The 22472-nt window shown below is 36.3% G+C and overlaps 1 protein-coding gene across 1 annotated transcript in view; it reads right to left on the minus strand.

Annotated features, from left to right (window-relative positions):
* CSMD1 (CUB and Sushi multiple domains 1) overlaps positions 1–22472 on the minus strand; it is a 2093507-nt gene that overhangs the window by 43695 nt on the left and 2027340 nt on the right. The window contains exon 55 of the mRNA XM_058288018.2: positions 2987–3175. Coding sequence (XP_058144001.1) covers positions 2987–3175 — 189 coding nt within the window. The remainder of the gene's footprint in view (positions 1–2986; positions 3176–22472) is intronic.

Genomic DNA, 22472 nt, shown 5'->3' on the forward strand with positions numbered 1-22472 from the left:
TAACCATATCCTGAATGAACAGTATTATAGGAAATTAGAAAAAGTAATTTGTGGATCTGTGAAAACTGTTTCAAAATTATTGTATGGGGAGCAGATGTGGTTCAAGTGATTGAGGGCTTGCTTCCCACATGGGAGGTCCTAGGTTCGGTCCTGGTGCCTCCTTAAAACAAAACAAAACACAAAACAAGCAAAACAAATGAAAAAATAAGGGGGCTGATGTGACTCAGTGATTGAGTACCAACTTCCCACATATGAGATCCTGGGTTCAATTCCCGGCCTAGTACCTTAAAAAAACAAAACAGAACAAAACAAAACAAAGAGAATATTGTATGATCTCACAATATGAAATAATTAGAATAAGCAAACTCAGAATCAGAAACAAGAATATAGGTTACCAGAGGACGGGGAGGGAGTAGGGATTTAAGGCTTAAAATATACAGACTTCCTATTGGGATCATGGAAAAGTTTTAATAACAGATGGTGGTAATGGTAGCTCAACATTGACTATAATTAACAGCATTGAATTATATATTTGAATATGTTTAAAAGCAGAAATGTTAGGTCATATATATGATACTAGAATAAAAAAAAATCCATGGAACTGCACAACAGAAATAGTGAATCCTATATTGTTAATAGTATAATTACAAACATGTGCTTTCATCAACTGTAAAAAAATCATACAACAAACAAAAAAAAACAAATTCCATCACTTCTTTAGTTAATATTACAATCTTATTCTTTCTTTGGGGAAAAAACACTGTCAAATATGGTTATTTTTTTCAATTCATATAGCTAAGAAGACCATTTAAACAATTTTTCTTTTCTAGGAGGTGCACAAAAAAATGTTTAAGTGAAATAAATAATAAATGACTGATTAATTTGTTCCTTAAGTTATTCTATGCTATTTCCATTCATTTTTTGAAATTTATACCAAATTAGGCCCAGGATTCTATACAGAAATTATCTCTCAAAAAGCATAACTTCTCAAATCCAGATTATTATAGGACAGTGAAGATTTCTCTCTTCTTTTCCATAAAGAAGAAAAATTTCAAATTCGGGTTTACAATGAATATATTTTTGTGTTGCATAAAAACAGCTAACCTGACTGAGGCTATCAGCTAATGACTCCAAGGCCACTGACTTAATATCCTAGAGCAATTATATTTGGTCACTCGCAGCCCAAAAGAGTTATCAACCAGGGAGGTAGATTTCAAAGGCTGAAAGGAATTTCCCTTCCCTTGAGTCAGAAAAGGCCTTACTATATGTTTCACATTGACCTTCCTTCCTATTTTGGAGAACCAGATTTTATCTAGATAGAGCCCTAAAAATGAAGCCAATTAGACTTGAATCAGTGAAATGGTTGGCAAATGACCATTTCCAGTTGAAATAAAAGGAAAAAAATCAGTGAAAGGATATAACAGCAAAAATAGAGACAAAGCTCAGCTGCTATAGAGCATGTAAAAGCAAAATGCTCCTTTGAGATATTTCTATTCCCACATTCGAGGTAGTTTCAATTGTTAATGACAACAAGTGGTGGGAACTAGCCACCTAGAAAAATGAGAGCCAGTTAAAACCCAGTTCCTGGAGATTTGAAGCACAATGGCATCATTACAAAAACTAATGGAAGTCTCACCTAATCACAGGGAAGTCTTAAAAAGAAATGTTTTGGAAGAAAACACAAGTGATTTCTCTGAAAATTTCCTATGTGTGAAGGTGTAGAAGACCAGAATTAAGATATAATTTGATGACGATAATAATACATTCATAGATGCATTTTTTGGTCACATAGGGCTGAACATTTGTTCGTGAATGTTATTCTCTTTCTCCTTGGAAATCAATTGTATTTCTGCAGTTAGAATTTGAGACAAGTTTCAATGTCAATCGGTAGGGGTTATGAGAGCAACTAGCTTGCAGAAAAAAAAACACCAAAACTTCAGTACCAATCCATTCTGAAAATATGCTTAGCAATATTGAAAGTACAAAAGGAGAAAATGTATTTTTTTGTTGCTTTTTACATTGCTAAATTCAATTCAGAATGGAATTGTCATTTCCAAATTTCTTTATGCACACCAAATACATAATAAGACAGTTTTGATTTTGATGATTGCTTGGTTTAAGTCTGGTTTTAAAAAGCCAAAGAGAGTAATACTTTTTCTTAAAGTTTCAGACTATGTTTTAAAAAGATGATTCTCATTGAGCTGAAGGGCAAACTACTTTATCAAGTCAAAGAACGTGAGACTATTTCTATTTGGGTAAAATCATGCATTCTTATTAATCTACATGGCATGAAATATACTGATGGTAGTTTTGAGGGCAACCAGAGGGGTGATCTATAAATTTGCTGCCCAGTGAAGCTCCTCCATTCATTAGAGTTCATGCCTTCCTCTGATTCAACGTATGATTCAGGAAGAAGTTCCCATCAAGATTCTGTACTTAGTACTGACAGGCCCAAGAGTACTGATGACCCAAGGTTGGGCACTCAGTGCACATACCCTCTGGCCATAAACGCTAGGCCTACAGATGGAAACTCCATCTGGTCTGGACCTTTTGGAGCTCTTCTGCCAGTGTTTCTAAACTTGGGACCAGAGAGAGTAAAGCTGAGAAATGTATGGTGATGAGCTCCCTAGCCGCCATGTTTGAACAATTAGGAAGCCCATCTGCTGTTTTAAAGCTGACAGACAAGCAGTAATAAGTGGAGACAAAAGTAAGAATGAGTCCAAGTGGTGCCCAACAACCTAGATCCCCTTGTCGTTGGGGCCAGATATAAAAGCACTCCAGTGTTTCCCCACCCCCTCTTCTTCCCTTCAACGATGAGTTGAATTTCTTGGTTTTGGACCAATATATCTAAAGATATCCTAGGAAATTAGTACAATTTGTGAGGGAAGGGGCAGAGAGAATTAAAAAAAAACAAAACTTTTTCAATACATGAAAAAATATTTTTTTGTTTGCAATGGCACAAGAATACAAAATAATCCACACTTACCCAAACACTTGGGTAAAGAACGATCCCACAAACCGTTTGCCATACAGGTTAAGGCTGAAGAGCCCAGTAAGTAAAATCCCTTCTTGCAGTGATACATGACACTGATTCCATACTCAAAACTCTCAGGGAAATTCTGTTGCCCATGACGAATGGCATTTTCCACAAAGCCTGGATCTGAACAGTTCACCACTAGAAAATAAAAACATTTTATACATCACTTAAATACATCTATAAATTATAAACAAAACGTATTAGAAAAAAACTGAATTACTCACCATGTTAGAAAGTACATAAAAATAAAATATTATTAGCTGAGTTTTTTAACTAATTCTACTTAATGCTTTGGGCCATTATACTTCAAAAAATGTCAAGTTTATAAATATATTGATAACCAAAGAAATTGCAACAACATGTGGCTAATTTCCTTTAACTAGTTCCTGATAATTTGTTTCTTCAATCTAGTCTGAACATAATTTTCTTGGTTAATAATTTTTTTCTGGGTTAAATTTTCCTGTTATAAAAATGGTAAAACAGAACTGGATGAAGTTTGTTCAGTTTATTTTAACCCAAGTGTAATATTATAGGACATTATGTGTCACAGTAATCAATTGCTTTTTCTTCTCTGCCCGACAAGCATTAATGCTTCGACATGTGTAATTTCTGTCATGTGTCTAATGCAAATAATAATGACAATTGTTCTGCCGAAACTTAATAGAAACGTAAACCAAGCAAGCCTCTTTGCAAATAGTCGCACAGTGAGACGGTCTGCTGTGACTTGCAGGACATGCTCTGGTTAATCTAATGGCACTCTATTAGCCCGAGAACCTATTGGTATCTGTGAGGGTATTAGCAATGTGCTTTTCCAGGTGCAGAGGAAAAAGATAGAGCCCCTGGTTATCTCACGGTTGACCCAGTGCAGCAGTGAATAAAACCGCTGCTCTGGAGGCTGCACTCTCTCCAGATATTTCTGACTCAGAAAAAGGTTGTAGCACTAATTCCCAGGCAGCCACTGCATGTTGTGGGTCCCAAAGGCAGAAGACAAATCCCTTACCCAAACTATGCATTTGATGTCTTTTCAGTAGCAAGGAGGAAGGTATAGGGTTTGAAATGGTTGGTTTCAAAAGTCCTTTTGGGTGGTACAGAGAAATAGTCTTCAGTTTTAAAAATAACCCTGAGTTTATAGAAGAAAGTCTCTAGTTTTATTGGGTCTACTACATATAGAGAGAGATAGAGTGCTGGCAGGTAGTTTATGGCTCTATTATGCATTGAAATCACAATAGAATTTTAATCAAAACCTCTGAAACAGAAGGAATTGTGTAGTAAGAGAAAAATCCAATAAACGTGAAAGGTTAATTATTTGAGTAAACTAGAGAATAACTGGAAAGGCCCATTTCTGGCACTTGGTATTGTAGGCCAAGCCCAGGAGGTAGAAAGAGCTCTCCTGTGCTGTATCTTAACAAGCAGCAAGGTGGCTCTTTGACCTGAATGCTAAAGAAAAGTTCTAAGATTCCTGTTTGTGCTTACGTTCGTTTTGGGGGACAGTCCTAACAAAGGTATCAGACTCTGTAGTCGCAGCAGAGAAAGCCATTTAGGAAAGAGGAGTGGAAGGCATACGACATTTACTGAACCCCTCTCCCAGGGTGTCCATAGATACCAAATGCTCTGTAGGACTCAGTATGTGCCAACCTCAACATTTTGTTTTGGTCCAGCCTCCTTAATACAGACTAACTGATGGTGAGAAATGGAAATAAAGGAACCAATTGCCAGTATGGGTTTGGAGCTCAGGAGGTCAGGGTGGAAAGTGAAAACAAAATAAAACAAAAAAACAAACAAAATGGGAGTATTGTACAGAGAAGCAGTTATTGTTGTAGTGACAATGAGACCCAACTGCATCCCTCTCCTTCCACAGGCTGAGAAATGGAATGCTCTCTGAGCTCTGCTATGGCTGGATGATGAGGAATAGAATAAGAGTTTCATCCCCAATGTCTCTGATATGATGGACCAGAATTAGCCTTAAAGGTCCCTCATCCTCATGGTAAGAGTTACATAGAAGAGACTAATGCCCTAATCACTGGCATTCTTAAACTTTAGATTGCATTAGAATTACCTGGAAAGTATATCAAAATGCTGAGACCCAGGATCCTCCCATTTGTTCACCTAGCTCACTGCCATTAGAAGAGTTAAGCAATAAAAAATGCTTGACATCAATGAAGATTCTATGACCTCCAACTGGGAAATCTGAATTGATCCTTAAGTTGGAAGAGATAAGTAAATAACTCCAATCTGAGAATGCATGTTTTTAGTTCTACATTGAAAAGCAGTCAGAAACAACATTTATTTAAAATCTTTCATATTTATTTCTGACTCTCCATTAGGAGAATCCTCTGGGAAAAATTATGGCAGAAATAATTTGATTATTTGGACACGACAAGGAAATACTTCAAGTCATTTGTTACAAATGGATGTTTGGACATATGATGGAGAGCGAGTGTGTTATGTGTCAGAAGAGTTAATTAATGTCAAATCAATACAAAACAGGTTTTGTATTGAAAACAGGTTTTCAGTCTGTATTATTTCTCCTATTTTGTTCAGATCTAGGGATCTCATGGGTTGAAGCTTCAATGTCTGACATATTTCAGCTGCCAGTGCACAAAGTATAATGATGCATTAAATTACTTAAACCATCCTGTAGCATATGAAATGACCAATGAAGTTAATTGTGTGAATACATGTCAATCCAAGTCAGAAACTGCTAAAAATACTTTTCAAAATTTGGTTTATGACATGATGTTAAGCATAAGGTGATGCACCAGTGAGAAATTGATAATAGGCTCAGTGTGAAGGTCTGCACCTTAACATCTTACTCCTATTAAAACCTGACATCCAACTAAAGTTTATCACTAGAAAGTACTGGACATACTATGGATACCTGGCAAACTGTGGAAAAGTTCAGGTGGTTACACCAAATGTATCCCGTGGGTACATTTGTGAACTCATGGGAGGTAAGGGAAGAAATTAACATAATTATCAGTAATATGCCCAAGGTCACAAAGATAGTTACATTGAAACTGTGTGAGGACCTTAGAACTCCTGATTATCTGTCTAGTAGCACATATTTCTAAAAATCCATAAATACTTCTAAAACCTGAATTGCAAATGAAATCCTTTTAGAAGACTGCTGGAAAATTAAGGTCTCAATAATGTTTTATAGGTTATCCATTAACCTTTTTTTTTCTTTTTTTTTTATATACTCCTTACTCTGAGAGAAATCAGGTGCAGAGAAGATTTAATTAAATAAAAACAAGTTAACATATAAATACAGATAAAAATATACTATCTCCTCCAACTTGCACTTAAACTATTATTTTCTAAATTTTGAGCTTGATCTCTGTTGTTTTTCATCCAGTTATTGACCTATTCTCTTTCGGTAAGTGTTTAGACAACCTGATTAATGAAACATATTAAAATATTTTTGAGACATGATTGCTAGTTGATTGAGTTGTTTTACTTTATCTTCAACTTCTGTTACTGTGAATTTTCCTTTGGAATGCTTCAAACCATAGGATTTAGCAAAGTACCAAAACTCTGATTGCTGCTCCACGGAAACCAGCTTTATTGCCTTGCCATTCATATCATCTCATTAACCTGCCCTGGTTTTCTCCACTCTCCCTAATTCCCATATCATATACTGAAAGCAATATCTGTCCTACATCTTCGTTACCATTCAGAACCCAAAGCAATACTGTTATTTTCATGAAAATCTAACTACAGGGAAAATCAACCAGTTTCAATCCCAGTCTCCTTCTCCAGCTGTTCAAATCTAGAAATTTTACCACTCTTATTTCTTCTACATTGTTTGGCTATAGGGTAAATGGCAACAACAGCATAAAAACTGCAAGCGTTTAGCATAGTAACTAATATCATGGACTTTTGAGTTCTGGGTTGAGGTTTTATGGGCAGTAAAATTCTTATAACTTTGTAGACTTATTATTTATTTGATTCCAGCCTGCTTGTAATAAATTCTTACATTAAAAACAATATAATTCTGATAAGAAAAAAAAAAGATTCGACTTGTATATTTTTTCTTTATTTATTCATTCATTAAAATATATTAATTAATGATAAAGAAAAAGTCAAAAAGATTTTACCTTAAGGGTTTCTGAGATGATTACAGCAGAAGCATCAAATTTTAACTTGTATTCCCAAAATTTGGTGAGAAATTGAAAATGCAAAATAGAATCCAAAGCACTTCAAATCTAAGAGATCAACACAATTTCCTGCACCTAAATTGTGGTGATTTTTGTTTTGTTTTGTCTTTAGAGTATAACGATGCATCCCATTGTCTTGTCTACCAGCTCACTTCTGTATAAGATATGCCTTGGGCCAAATTCATTGCTGTTTTGAAAGGTAAACCATTTGGATGACATTTATTTATCTTTAATTTCAGTACCATTCTTACTTTAAAATGGAAAGAAAATAGAAATTGTCAAAATTAGACATTAAATTCTGAATACTCTGCGCTAAACTTTTATGTGAAATTTGGAAAACAGGTAGTAAATTAGCAGAGGTACATCAAAGTGAACATGAATTGATAACTCCTGATTTTTGAGCAAATAGATTACTAATAATTACAAAGGAAAAAAAATCTTGAAAAAGTACATGTATATTTTCAAATGGCTATGAGTCATATTTTGAGAATAGAAAAGCAACTACTTTCCCTTGTATTTGGAGGTGTACCGAGAGGTCATGTTTTCATATCTCTGCTATGTCTAAATCAAAGACTCCTGAAAGGTATGACGCACTTCTTTCACCATCATTCTCTCACTATGACAGATTATTAAAGCGAAGTGATAGGAAGAGAAGGAAACATGCAGTAGAGTGGAGGACGGGATGATGGAGGGAATGTTTAATTCAGAAAAAAAAATGTATCCAGTTGAGATTAATGATTCAATATATTTACTTCATTATTGCTCAGTGGAAGACCAGGGAGGAAGTGATTGGCAGTAGTCCTAATCTCAGAGATGCTTAGTGGTTGATTTGGACTAAGAAGTTGAACATCCTAACAAGTCCAATATCCAATTAAAACACAATTATGGTGATAAAGATGATAAACTATTCAATTGTTTATATTGCAATAGATTTTAGATTTGTTCTGTATTTTTAAACTTACACACAATTATAAACATATTTAACCTGGCACCTTAGAATATACTTCACCATGAAAAGAGGTTTTCATACCCATCTTTAAAAATACGTTGAGATTATCTTTTAAGTATACATTCTTTAAGTTTGAATTTTAAGTTAACAGTTAACTCTGTTGCGGTGCCTTGAAGCTCTGTAACCCAGAAAAACATGTTCTTAAAGTTAATCCATTCCTGGGGGTGTGAATCCTTGTGAAAAGGACCTTCTGATGAGGTTATTTCAGTTGAGGGGTGGCCAAATTAATTAGGATGGGTCCTAATCCCATTACTGAAGGCCCAACAGGTAAGGCTACAGAGAAAGAGAGAGCCTGGGGAAGAAGTCAGTGGGACCAGGAAGAGAAAGGAGAAGAGGCAACCCTGTGCATTGCTTTGGAAAGAAAAGCCAAGGACCAAGGATCTCCAGCACCCAGTCCCAGAGCACCACCGTGTTCTGGCAGAGAGCATTGCCGCAATGACATCTCGATTTCGGACTTCTCCTAGACACAAAACTGTGAGCCAATAAATTCCCATTGTTTAAGGCAACCCATTGCATAGCATTTCTTTGAACAGCTGGGAAACTAAATCATGTATGAACCTTTCAGATACCTAGACATAAGCCTCAAATATTCTCAAGGAGACCATTGTTTTAAGATGTCCGTTGACCTTTAAGCTACACGAAATTGAGTGTTCCCAATTTACATATGGAATAGTGCATGGAGAATAGAAACTTGTTAATTCTATAGATAGATTGGGAATATGACATTTTTAAAACTATCCAATTTTCAAAAAGGATGATGTGCACCCATCATGCCTATGTCAATAGCCTCTGCCTAGTTCAGGAGCACATGAAATACAGTAGCATCTTCCATGTATAATTGATGCATGGAACTGGAATGTGGAATTGTTATGCTATACTGTTTCCATATTTATTAAAATGTTATAGTCAAAGTCATGATATCACACACTAACTTGGCAAATACATAAATATTATCCTTCATAGCTTTGTTCTGACAATTTTTTTCTTAAGAAATCTTCAATGTAGTAGAACTGGAAAGGTTTAAAGGGAACTGTTCTAATAAAAATTCTGAATTGAATGGCATCCATGGTGGACTTGGAATTGTCTGATTGCCCATCACCCTAAGGGCTAAGTCAGAAATCACGACTAGACGGTAAGAGATTGCTTTCTCCCAGTGATAGCTGTCAAAGCCAATATGGGAAATGCATCTGGCACTCTTGATATAGTCTGCTGAAAACAGCAAAAGGATGCTATGATTGACCCTGATGCCTGCTGAACTTCACTTTGTGTATTTGCTGTGCTTTAAGACAGAAAAAAAGAAAACACTGTTTCCAGATCTGTGTGGATTTATTTTATTTTTATTTAATTTTTGCCTAAAACTGTGCTTTTTTGGTGTGTTTACTTGATTCTTTCTGTTTTTTTTTTCTTTTCATTTTCTCTTCATGGCTCATTACAATCTGGCCACCAACAGAAAAATTCTTCATAATGTAAGTTTAGGCAATTTAAATTATTCTTTGGGGGTAGGCTGGGTAGGAATTAGTTTACTAGAATTTAAACTAAATTCTAGTAGTTGATTATAGCTCTGCATAGTATACTTTTATTTCTCAATAGAAGGAATTACAGAAACATTAGAAGACAAAGATGAAAATAATGATACAATATTCAGTGCATTGCCCACAATAAACATTTCTTAAATGGATTCATTTACTGAAAAATGTAAGATAAAAAGGAACAGGGGGAAGCAGCTGTGGCTCAATCAGTTGGGCTCCCATCTACCATATGGGAGGCCCTGGGTTCGTGTCCTGTGGCCTCCTTATGAAGGCAGGCTCACCCGCACACTGCCGAATGCCGCCCAGCCGGCAGACGCTGCGGAGAGCCGACTCAGCAAGGTGATGCAACAAAAAAGGGAGACAAGCAAAAAAAAAACATCAAAAAACACATACAGAAGAGCATACAGCAAATGGATACAGAGAGCAGACAACAAGCAAGCTACAAGGGGGGAGGGAAAATTAAAAAAAAGAAACAGGCTTGCTGGTCACACAGAATAAAATGAAGTCAATTTATGACTATTATTCAAATATATATTTTCAAACTTTCTCAGTAATTGGTAAAGAAAGATGAAAGAAATATGTTTTGGCTATGGTCAGGATATTTGGAGGTGATCAAATAGAAATATGTTAAATTCCAGAGGAGAAAAGGGGAAAAAACTGGGATTACCTTGCCATGTGCCAGGCACTTTGTGAAATATTTCATACACATTAGCTTACTTAGAACTCACAAGGAAGTAGATTTGGCTCAATGGGTAGAGCACCCGCCTACCACATGGGAGGTCCAGGGTTCAAACCCAGGGCCTTCTGGACAGTGCCATGAGATGGCCCATGCACAGTGCTGATGCGTGCAAGGAGTGCCGTGCCACGCAGGGGTATCCCCCCCGTAGGAGAGCCCCACGCCCAAGGAGTGTGCCCTGTAAGGAGTGCTGCCTAGTGTGAAAAAAGTGCAGCCTGCCCAGGAGTGGCGCCATACACACACAGAGCTGATGCAGCAAGATGACGCAACAAAACAAGACACAGATTCCCAGTATCACTGATAAGAAGATGAGCGGTCACAGAAGAATACACAGTGAATAGACAGAGAGAGCAGACAACTGGGGGTGGGGCGGGGAAGGGGAGAGAAAGAAATAAAAAATAAATCTTAAAAAAAAAAAAGAACTCACAGACACCTAGTAGGTAGGTGCTATTTCCTTGCCTATTCATACAAGAAAACTAACATGCTCCCAGTGAAGTCAGGCATTAAGTCTCAGACCCTGTAGCGAGCATGAGGAGGAATGGGCTTGTCATACACATCTGTTAGACTCCAGAGACCATGTTTTCTCAACTCAAACAACTCCCTCGAAGACTTGGGCAGATATTAATATTTTTCCCCATTGATTGCTTACCAAATAGACTATTTTTGGAGGAAAATTATATGGAGGAGTAAAAAAAGAAAGGGCACATAAGAATAATCTACACAATGATGTTAAAATTCTGACTTTGCAACCTCTTGCAAGTATTTTTTGCCTTAATAGCACTGAACTGAGCTATACGGCAAAGCTAGAAATAATTAATCCTTAATCATCTCCTCACTCTACTGGTTCCAGGCGTTGAATATATTTTTCTATCATATTTTTGCTGGCAAAAGAATAAGCAGTCAATGTGAAGGGTCTTGCTTAGGAGTTGCAGGTCAGGCTTGAAGGCAAGTAACTCGCCTCCATGATGTCCTGGATTTCAGCTAATGAGGCCACAATTTTCTCATCAACTCTCCATGGCACATGGTTACACGACAATGGTTAGAAGAGAGTAAGTGCTTGAGAATTCCCCCTTTTTAAAAAAGTATATTTGCTACTATTTGGAAGATGTTTTATAAATCCTTTCTCCTTTAGTTATCATTTGCAAAATTTGCTATAATGAACCCACCATACCTTTGATAAATGAAAATATGATTTTTAAATTAAAACAAAATCAGAGGACAAATGTTACCATGAGAAGGGTGTTTTCTAATCACAGTAGGGATAATTCTTTCTGATCTGTCCTCTTCTGTACCATAGAACGCATACTTCAAGTAGGCTGCATAATGGCAACTTTAGGAAGCTTCCAGCTCCAACATCTTTCCTGTCAAGCCACCTTCATGTTGTTAGCTACTCTATCTCCACCTTCTCCCTAATTGTCCAGCATTCAGTAATAAATACTATGGCAATTGCTTACCATAAGGCCCGAGAAAGAATCATAATAAATAAAACCACAAGCAGGTAATTGGTTCTTATATGTGTTTACATTAGTTCTTTTCATTTAAAAAGTTTTTAAAATTATATTTAAGTTTTCATGAACATGTAATTGTGATCGTATACCTAATGGTTCTTACTGACTTTTGTTTGTTATCTTTTTAAATTCCTCTCTGACCATAATAGAACCCTCATTTACCATGTTTCCTTGCTTTTCTTCTTGTCCGTGCTTGTACTAACGTATGGGAATACACTAGATATTTCTGAATGTAAACACCCAATTTTACAAAACCATACATAATAAGGAAAAAAAATCCTCATGTTTGCATGTAATACCAAAATTGTTAGATGACAAATGGAAATATTTAGTGAGTCATCTTAAAATTTTGCAGGCTAGTATACCCCGTTTTTTCTCATTGAACTGTTGGCAATTTTACCTGTATTGACAAATATTTTGGAATTTAGGAGAGGAAGATTTGGAGGATGCTCCTATATAAAAACATGGGCCTCTAGGGCAGTACGGCATCCTCTGATTCTTGAGAGTGACAATGTTCATTTTCATTCACTTCTATGACATCTGCAGCCAACAATTTATTTCTTCCAGAAAGATATTTCTTTTAATAAAAAGAATACCATCTTTTATTTTCCTCTCGCTGTTTGCAAAGGTTGTGTATTCGTGTAGTAAAAGGAATTTATAGCTAGTTTCCTGGGCCTGAACTTTCTGATTTTTCACAAACTGTGCCGCCTTACACAGAGCCTTTTCCTTTTAAAGGTTGTATCTGTGAAGAAAGAGGCTACTTCAGGGTAGAGGTAGACTGGTTGAACCACTTTGTAGAAATCTACACCTAATTTAGTCTCACTTTGGCACAGATTTACTCAGAGTTCAGTTCAGAAATTCTGCACGGTGTTGCTCTGGCACTCCATAAAAATACAAGGGATGACAGCAATTCTATGACCTTTCCGAGGAGACATTTAACAATGTGACTGAGAATTAAGGAAAAACGCACACATTGCTGTGCACTTACATGAGATACAACATCCTATAAATTCTGTGAAATTATTCAAGGAACTCAATAAGTAAAGAACATGTTTAAAATCCTCAGAAAGTTTAATAGAGCAGCTACTTTTGTTAACTTCAAGTTTTTGAGATTTAGGCCATTTTTCTAAAAATTTCTCATTTTATCATCTTTATGATAAAACATTTTTGAAATAATGCTTTTTCTGTTTTAGTAAAATAATATGCATATTAATCTCATATATTAGATTGTATCCCTTGGCCCATAAATAAAACAAAACAAAGCAATATATAAAATAACAGAAAATTTGAGCAGGTGGGAACCGTAGAGATGATTTGATGATTTTTGATCTGCCTGCCACTTGAATGACATTTGACAAATGACAATTGAATGGCATTCCTTTCATCAGATTTATTTGAATTCAGAACCATTAACATGAACTACTTTCATACTTTGCTATTTTACTAGAAAGGCAGAAAACGTAAAAAGAGATGAAAATATTTCCATGGACTGCAATGGACCTAAAGATATGCAATGGACTTAAAAATTATCTAAAACAATGAAAATTATTAATAAATGATGCATATTTAATTTCTCTCCTCCTACTGTTTGTAATGAGTTAGAGGGAAAGGAATAGATATACAAAAATGCTTTTAATAATTAAAAGTCCACTATTTTGAATTCATACAATCTTTCATTCAGCAAGAATATATTACAGGTCAACTTTATTAATGTCTTAGCAGCAGTGGGTGGAATTCTGCAAGCTAAACTAGTTAATTGCCCCCTTGGTCCCTGGGACTGTTATCTATTTAAGGATGAATTATTTTATCCCCTTCTGTATTTATAATATCTACCACACAATGTGGAATATAGTACATGCTTAAAAAAAATGTTAAATTAAGTTGAAAAGTCTTAGGGAGCAGGCAGACATTATTCTTTCTGATACACCCAATATATCCAAGGCATAATTAGGTTGTACTCCATGTGTAGACAAATTGGACAAAAATTTCTGAGCATCTATTTTGTTTTCTTTTTTTTTCTTTTTTAGAGAGGATGTGGGTTTACAGAACAATCATACATAAAATACAGGATTCCTATACACCATCCCACCAAATACAACTCGCATAGGTGTGGAACATTTGTTACAATTAATGTTAGCACATTTTTATAATTGTACTATTAAAGATCATGGTTTAACTTAGGATTCACTGTGTAGTGTAGTTCCATGGATTTTTAAAAAATTATTCTGATGCCCTTTTAATCATATTCAGGTATATATATTTCAATGATGTTAGCTGCCTTAACAATGTTGTGCTATCATCGCCACCATCCATTACCAAAAAGTATTTCCACCATTCAAAATGGGAACCTTGTAAATTTTAAGCCTCAACTTTCTATTCCCTATCCCCACCCAGTCCCCCAGTAATCTATATTCTAAATTCTGACTCTATGAATTTGCTTAATCTACCTGTTTCAAATCAGTGAGATCATACAATATTTGTTCCTTTGTGCCTGGCTTATTTCACTCAACATGATGTCTTCAAAGTTCATCCAACTTGTCAAATGTATTGGGACTTCACTCCTTTTCATAGTTGGATAATATTCCATTGTACGTATATGCCACATTTTATTTATCCATTCATCAGTTGAGGGATACTTGGGTTGCTTCCACCTTTTGGCAATTGTGAATAATGCTGCTGTGAACATTGGTGTTCAAATGTCTATTAGAGCTCCTACTTTCAATTCCTATGGGTACATACCTGGAAGTGAAAGTGCTGGGACATATGCTAGTTCTATACTTCCTGAGGAATTGCCAGTTTTTTCCAAAGCGGCTACGCCATTTTACATTGCCACTAGCAATAAATCTGTGTTCCTATTTCTCTGCATCCTCTCCAACACTTGTTATTTTCTATTTTTTAATAGCAGCCATTCTAATGGCTGTGAAATTGTATCTCACCACAGTTTTTATTTTCTTCATGTTTATGCTCTTTGGCATTTTCTGACTTTCTTGATTGTGCATATTCATATTTACATCTTTTGCTAAGATTGGGAAGTTCTCTGTAATTTCTTTGACTATTCCTTCTGCTCTTTCTCTCTTTCTTTTTCCTCTGGGACTCCCATAATGTATATATTGGTGTGCTTCATGGTATTTGATAGCTGCCTTAGGCTATTTTCACTTGTAATATTTCTTTTTTCTTTCTGACTCATTTCAAGTGTCTTATCTTTATATTCACCGATTCTTTCTTCTGCCAGCTACGATCTGCTCTTGAAACTTTCCTGGGAGTTTTGCATTGAAGTTGTTGCGGTTTAAAACTCCAGTAGTTCTCTTTGGTTTTTCTTAAAATGTCTATTTCTTTACTTAGATTTTCATATTCCTCATACATTGTTTTTCTGATATCCTTTAGCTTTCTTTTTTTTTTCAACAATATGTTTTTATTGCCTTTTTTTAAGAAAGATAAATAGATCGCACAAAATGTTACATTAAAAAACAAGAGGTTCCCATATACCCCCCCCCCCGGCCCCCACCTCTACCCTGCTCCTTCCACATCAACATCCCCTTTCATCATTGTGGCACATTCATTGCATTTGGTGAATACACCCTGGAGCACTGCCACAGCACATGGAACACAGTTTACATGGTAGTTCACACTCTCCCCCAGTCCATCCAGTGGGTTATGGCAGAACATACAATGTCCTGCATTTGTCCCTACAATATCATTCAGGACAACTCCAAGTCCCAAAAATGCCCCATATCACACCTCTTCCTCCTTCTCCCTGCCCTCAGTAACTCCTGAGGCCACTGTCTCCACATCAGTGATACAATTTCTTCCATTGCTAGAGTCACAACAGTTCTATAGTAGAATACCAGCAAATCCACTCCAATCCAGATTATATTCCTCCATCCTGTGGACCCTAGGATGGCGATGTCTACTTCACCTCTAAATTGAGAGGGGGCTTAGATCTCACACAACTGATGGATGCATTCTCCTGCTTACAGCTATAGATATTCTCGGTTCCCTGGTGTGGTGATTGACCATTCTCACCTCTCCGTCAGCTGACCTGGGTAAGTCCAATGAACCAGAGAGTAGGTGTTGTAACACTGCGGAGGCTCAGGGCCCAGCTTGCACATGGACAGTCAAGAGATTCAAGTCTGCTGAGCATCCACAAACCCCAGAGCCAAGCACAAGTTCAGTAAAAGTGAAAGAAGAGGCATGTGCAGAAAGGTCACATCTGAGTTCAACTCCACCATAAACAGGAGCACAAATTCCAAAGTAGGGCCCACTGGCAAGGCACTGAACTCCAGAGCCATCTGTTAATTAGTTTTCTGTACTTCATCTCCATTAGCATTTTTAAGATCATTTTAGAAGGATTTGTTCAGTATGTCCATATTCTCATTTTCCTTGTTGGTGTTTTCTGTGTTTTTTTTCCATCTCCTTTGGATGGACCATCATTTTCTGTTTCTTTGTTTTGTCTTCTAATCTTTTTTGCACACTGTACATTTTAATATTTTTAGATGTTAACGCTGGGATTTATTCCTGGAGACATCTGTTGGTTTTGTAACCACCTGATGGTAAGACAGGTATTATTTTGAGACTCAAGATTAGGAAGTTCTACCCAAGGTGAATGTAGTGTGCAGGGTTCTCTGTATTTCTGGACCTCTGTCTTGTCCTGGACTTTGCGTGTGAGTTATTCTGCAATTCCCCTGTTTACAGGAGCTTGGTGTCCCCTCTCTTTCCCAGAAGGCAGATCTCCTTCTCTCAGGTGTTTGAAGCCAGCAGATCATTGTCCCAGACTGTCCGTCTTTATAGTTTTTTTACATACCTGCCATTATCTCAAGCTACTTTTGCCTGGAGTAAAAATTCTGAGAGGAAGGTCACCCTGTAGTGGACATTCCCAAACCTCTCAGTAGAAAAATATGAAGGGCACCAAAAGCTTCTCCAATGGCTCCCCAAAGGCAGCACTTCAGCTAAATGTCCCCCACATCCCTGAGGAAGCATGGCCTCTTTAAATCGCTACTATCCCTGCGGCTGGGTGGGTAGGGCTGAGATGATAGACACCCTTGAACCTGGGTCCCAGTGATCCAAACCGCTCATCAAAAGCTGTCATCAGCGATCAGCCTTTCCCACCCCTGCTCCTACATCCCTAGCCAGGGGTTGGACCCCAAGGTAGCCTGCTGTGAGGGGGGATGGGCACCTATTGCCCCATAAGGAGAGAGCAGTTTCCTATTCCTTTCTGTAGTTGATCAGTCTCTTCCTCCAGCTGGCCCCTACTAGATGCTTGTGTAATGTTCTTTGACCTCTGGGGTTTCAGAATAGTTGTTTCAGATAGTTCTTGCCTATTTAATAGTTGTTTTGGTGGAAGGACAGAGTCCTGGAGCTTCCTAATTCAACACCTTCCCTGAAAGTCTCCATGGGCTCACTAAATAATTGTAGTGCTATTTCTTTGTCATACGGGGTAAAGGGAACAGTTAGCTTGAAGCTGTTTTACCTTTTCATAAATCCTTGCAACTGCCTGAGCAAGAGGTTGACACTAGCAACTATCCTTCTCCATTGCCATTCGAGTCCTCAATTTCTTGAAGATATGTGTACTTCCCATTTTTTCCTTCGAGACATGGATATAAAACTAAATGAGGATTAGTGACTATTTCAGTTGTATTTAGTAATGTTCAGGAAATACTTAGCATATACCAAAATGTCTCAGTTGAAATGTCATTATAGTAATGCCAGTTTTTTTTTTTTAATATCATCTTGATCCATTCACCATTTTCTTTTACTCCTGGCTTGGTATGATAGACTCTCTCTTAACAAAGCCTTAGGATAATAACATATATGGTTTAATAACAACTTGTTAATTTTCACACAGACCAGACTACACACATTGGGAAGACATCAACAGGAGCTTTCAGATAAAAAAAATTTACATCTCAGTGAGATACTTCATCCCTTCATCTCCAAACAAGACATAATTGGAAGCCTACTTTTTGAGGAGAACGAGAACAAAGAAGCTTAGCTGTCCTAGATCTTAATGGCATGTTTTTCTCTTCTGTGTAAAGATGTGAAAGGGGCTATAACGTCCATTTGTTTGTTCAATAGTTGTTGACCTCTGATGTACCTGTCCAGTGCTCTGCAAGGTATTGAGCAAATGAGACATTTTCATGAACTTTCCATTTACTAATCCTATCCATTGGTCAGAGGCCTTACCTTTAGGAGTTGTTGAAGTACACTGATTTTTCCTTGCTTTCTGACTACTTTAGGCTAATAATTTATCTTCTGTTGCAGTGTATTTTCCATGTGCTATATTAATATCAGTGATTGGACAGCAACATTAGATATACTAATTCACAGCAACCTTGCTTAATCTCTTCTATTAGCAAAGCTTATGTTGCAAATTTCATTTAAAATTTTATTTTCCTAATATTTTATACTTCAGTGGGCAACTTTTTTCTATGATCTGAGCATGAAGGATACTTGCTTACCTTCATCACGTAAAGGCACAGTGTTTTTCCATCTGAAACTCTTAACACTGAATTAACTCTTAAAACACATGGAACTTTATTGAATTTAAAGTTGTTAGGCTATATAGATTATTGAAAATTTCTCTCACATGGTGAGATTTAAAACATGCTAAATGTACTTCTATGGATAAAAGCACATGTGTTAGGGATTTTCCTTGAAATGCAACCAATGAGTTAAATATAAACAACAAAAATAGGAAAACTTATAGCACATAAAAAGAAACTGGAATCTTTACCTGAATATAGATATATATATATAGATATATAGATGTAGCCTTACTCTAGGACTTCTGTACACAATCTCACAGAATATGAAAACATTTCATTTTTTAAAACCATGGATTATAAGATTTTTACAGCAGCTTTGGTTCAAAAGATTGCCATTTCCACATGCCTGACAGTTTTGGGAAAGGTATAAATTGTAACTGAACAAACAAACAAATAAATATACCCCTTCTAAAAGATCAAAAGTATGGACAAGTATAAGTCATTAGAGGACTAAAATGTTGGGGAAAGAATGGTGTAGCAGTTTGATATTATTGATGAATTCCAAAAAGAAATATTGGATTATGTTTGTAAACTGGTCTTTTCCTCTGGGCATATGAGATTACATTGGATTCAGAGGTTTAGTTGATTAAGTAATCAAAACCTCTTGTGCCAGTAGAGCATTGAGACCCCGACCCTTGGTGGGTGGGGACTCTCAGATAAAAGACATGGCAAAGGACAGAGTTGGGGGCTCTAATGTTGGAGCTTTGATGTTGGAGTTTGATGCTGAAGTCTGAAGCTGGAGTCCAGGGAAGCAAGCACACAGAAGAAAGAGAAGCAAGCCCCGGGAAGAGAGGAAACCTGAGCCCAGAAAGAAGGAAACCCTGGGGAGAGAGGAACCCTAAGTCCAGAGAGAAGCAAGACCTGGGAAGAGAGGAACCCAGGAAGCATGAACCCTGGCAGACGTTGGCAGCCATCTTGCTCCAAATAGACTTTGGTGAGGGAAGTAACTTATGCTCTATGGCCTGGTATCTGTAAGCTCCTACCCCAAATAAATACCCATTATAAAAGCTAACAGGCTTATGGTATTTTGTATCAGCACCCCTTGGGCTGATTAATACAAAATTAGAGTAAGGAATGTGCGTGTTTGTATAATTAGGTAGCATTTGATCCTATGCTTCATTTCCCATCTGAGAATTTCAGTAGTCATGAAAATACACAAAGGGAAATGGCATTTTCTCTTTTTAATAAGTTCCACATATTACAAAGAAGCAGTGAACACAAACGCCACAGGAAATTTCATTTAGGTAGAATGTAACACAAACGAAAACCTGAAGCTATTTCCTACTCTATTGCCAAGTATAGAAGCTTGAAAAATATGTTTTTATACCTCATTGTTAAGTGAGCTTGTAAAACATACATGTCAGAGCAACAATAGTTCTGTTTACTTTACACTTAAACACCAGTAATTTCATCCATTTCAACAAGTAAAACTAATTAGAATAGAGGAAACAGTATGTTTCTCCACATTGTGGTACTGGATGTGTGTATAGCCATGCTTTCGTTATTTATCTTAATTATATTGATGTGGCTTTAAATCACCTCCTTAAAGTAATGCAAACACACATACGTAGTATAGATACATTTACCTTCACAGAAGCACATACACTTAATGAATCTGGGCCATTTATTTCAAACATGTCATTGATGAAACTCAAGTAAGAGACCTACCAGGCTTTGTTGGGAGTTTGCTGTTCTTAAATTCAGTACTTCTGAATCCCAACCAGTCTCCTGTAACATTCAAAACGGCTTCCCTCTAGAAATGTTTCCAAGAACTTTTATAAATGTGTTTTAAAACTGAGACCTATGTAGAGCGGCCCCTTCCAATCAGGGAAACACTTTCCAATTGGGAACACTTAGTGAAATAATAAATTGGCTTGTATGGTTTGTCTGGGGTTTTCCTCTAGGACAGGATAAAATTATATCCCTTAATTCAAGCGTGAAATAAATGTCGGCAGTCAGGATGCTTTCTGATCATCACCCCAGGCATCAATTTTTATATTTCTATTTATAAAAGAGTTCCTCCTTTAAGAACAAAGCATTAGGATAATGGCACTGGGCAGATGGCCATGACAGGCCAAAGTCCGAGGGTCTCCGAAATGCCTACTAAGCACATTTTGTTAGGAAGTCAGCTTTCAATTCTTTCAAGAGAAGGATGTATCTTTTATCATTAAAAGCAAGAGGGAAACTGAATTTTCATTAAATTGAATAGCTCGCTCATTGGTCTCTTTGGATTGCAAAGACCTCTATTTTATGCTTTATTTTTTTAATTTTTTAATGTTTTTAAAGATGATTGTGTTTAGCGCTTTTATGTCACTGACTGAATGTGCAATGAAAGAGTCAGCTTTCTTTCATGGTCCTAAAATTCTGAACATTGGCATGGACAGAGCTACTTCATTTCATGGAAAAAGGCAGACAAATTTTAAGATACTGTCTTTGCCTTTTAAAGCAAGAAAACAGCATGTGTAAAACAACATAAGAAGTGGCATTTGTTATTCTAATACATATAATTATTACCCACAAATGGTCATTCAGGGTCAGTATATTAACTCTAAATTTAATGCCAAGACTGAGTAGCATCTCACAGCCATTCTGAATAAATATTAAGATTTATTAAAGGGGACAGAAGGATGAGAATTACTTTCAGACTGATATTTTCTTGCAGCAGTTTAATTCTTTCCTACACAAACAGAAATTTACTGGCACAATTGTTGCTCTTGTGGTAAGGTCAGAAATACTGATTTCATAGTGATAACTTAGACTGGGGGGTTAGTGGAATATTCCCCAAATGAGCAAAGATTTCCTACATTATGCTATAATACCACTCCTGCTACACTGCTGACATACTTACAGTTAAAACACATGCTTTTTGACATAAATTTTCATGAAAAATAATTCTCATGTGGAAAACACAGAAGTTATACCCATCAAGAGTGCATTTTTATATAGAAAGTAGGTAAATCACATATAAACATATGAGGTTTGTTATAGTGTCAGCTATAATGCCCATTTTAGAATTCATTATAAACTCTTTTACGATTCAAGTTTTAATTTCACTTTTTCATATATTAGGTGAGACATAAAAGAGCAATTCTGGACAATATTTCCTTTTAAATACTTGGAATCAATATCCCTTTTATGATAATTTTATGCATCTTGAATTATGTTCAGAATATAAAATTTATTTTATTATTTAGGAATGATAGTCTTGAGCAATTGAGTATTCACAGGCAAAAAAAAAAAAATTAATCTCAACCTAAACCTCACATTGCACACAAAAATTAATGCAAAATGAATTACAGACTTACATGTACAATGTAAAACTAAAACTTTTAGAAAAAAAATACAAACATAACTTCAAGATCTAGGGTTCAAAAAATTATTATACTTGATATCAAAACAGTAGTCCATAAAAGGAAAAGTTGATGCATTCTAAATGTTTGATTTAAAAGACAAGAGACTAAGAGAAAATATTTGCCACCCACATATCTGAAGAGAACTAGAATACAAAATAAAACCCAACAATTAAAATAAACAAAATAATCAGAAATGTGCTTAGGAAATGGGCAAAAGACATGAGAAGACATTTCACCAAAGATATATAGATAACAAATAAGCACATGAGATGGTCAACATTAATAGCCATCAGGAAAATTCAAATTAGTACCAAAATGAGCTATCACTACACATTTAAAGAATGGCTAAAATGAAAAATAAAATAATAACATAGGGACAACATCAAATGCTGGAGCAGATTTGGAGAAACTGGATCACTTGTACATGCTGGTGGTAATGTAAAAGGATATAGCCACTCTGAGACACAGTTTGGCAGTTTCTTATAAAATATGACATTCAGCTACTATACGTACTCATGGGCGTTTTTTTCCCCCAGAAAAATGAAAACTTATGGTCATGTAAAAAACTGTGCATGAATGTTTATTATTCATAACAGCAAAA

This window comes from Dasypus novemcinctus, chromosome 25 (assembly GCF_030445035.2).
Source record: "Dasypus novemcinctus isolate mDasNov1 chromosome 25, mDasNov1.1.hap2, whole genome shotgun sequence".
In the NCBI taxonomy this organism is placed as follows: Eukaryota; Metazoa; Chordata; class Mammalia; order Cingulata; family Dasypodidae; genus Dasypus; species Dasypus novemcinctus.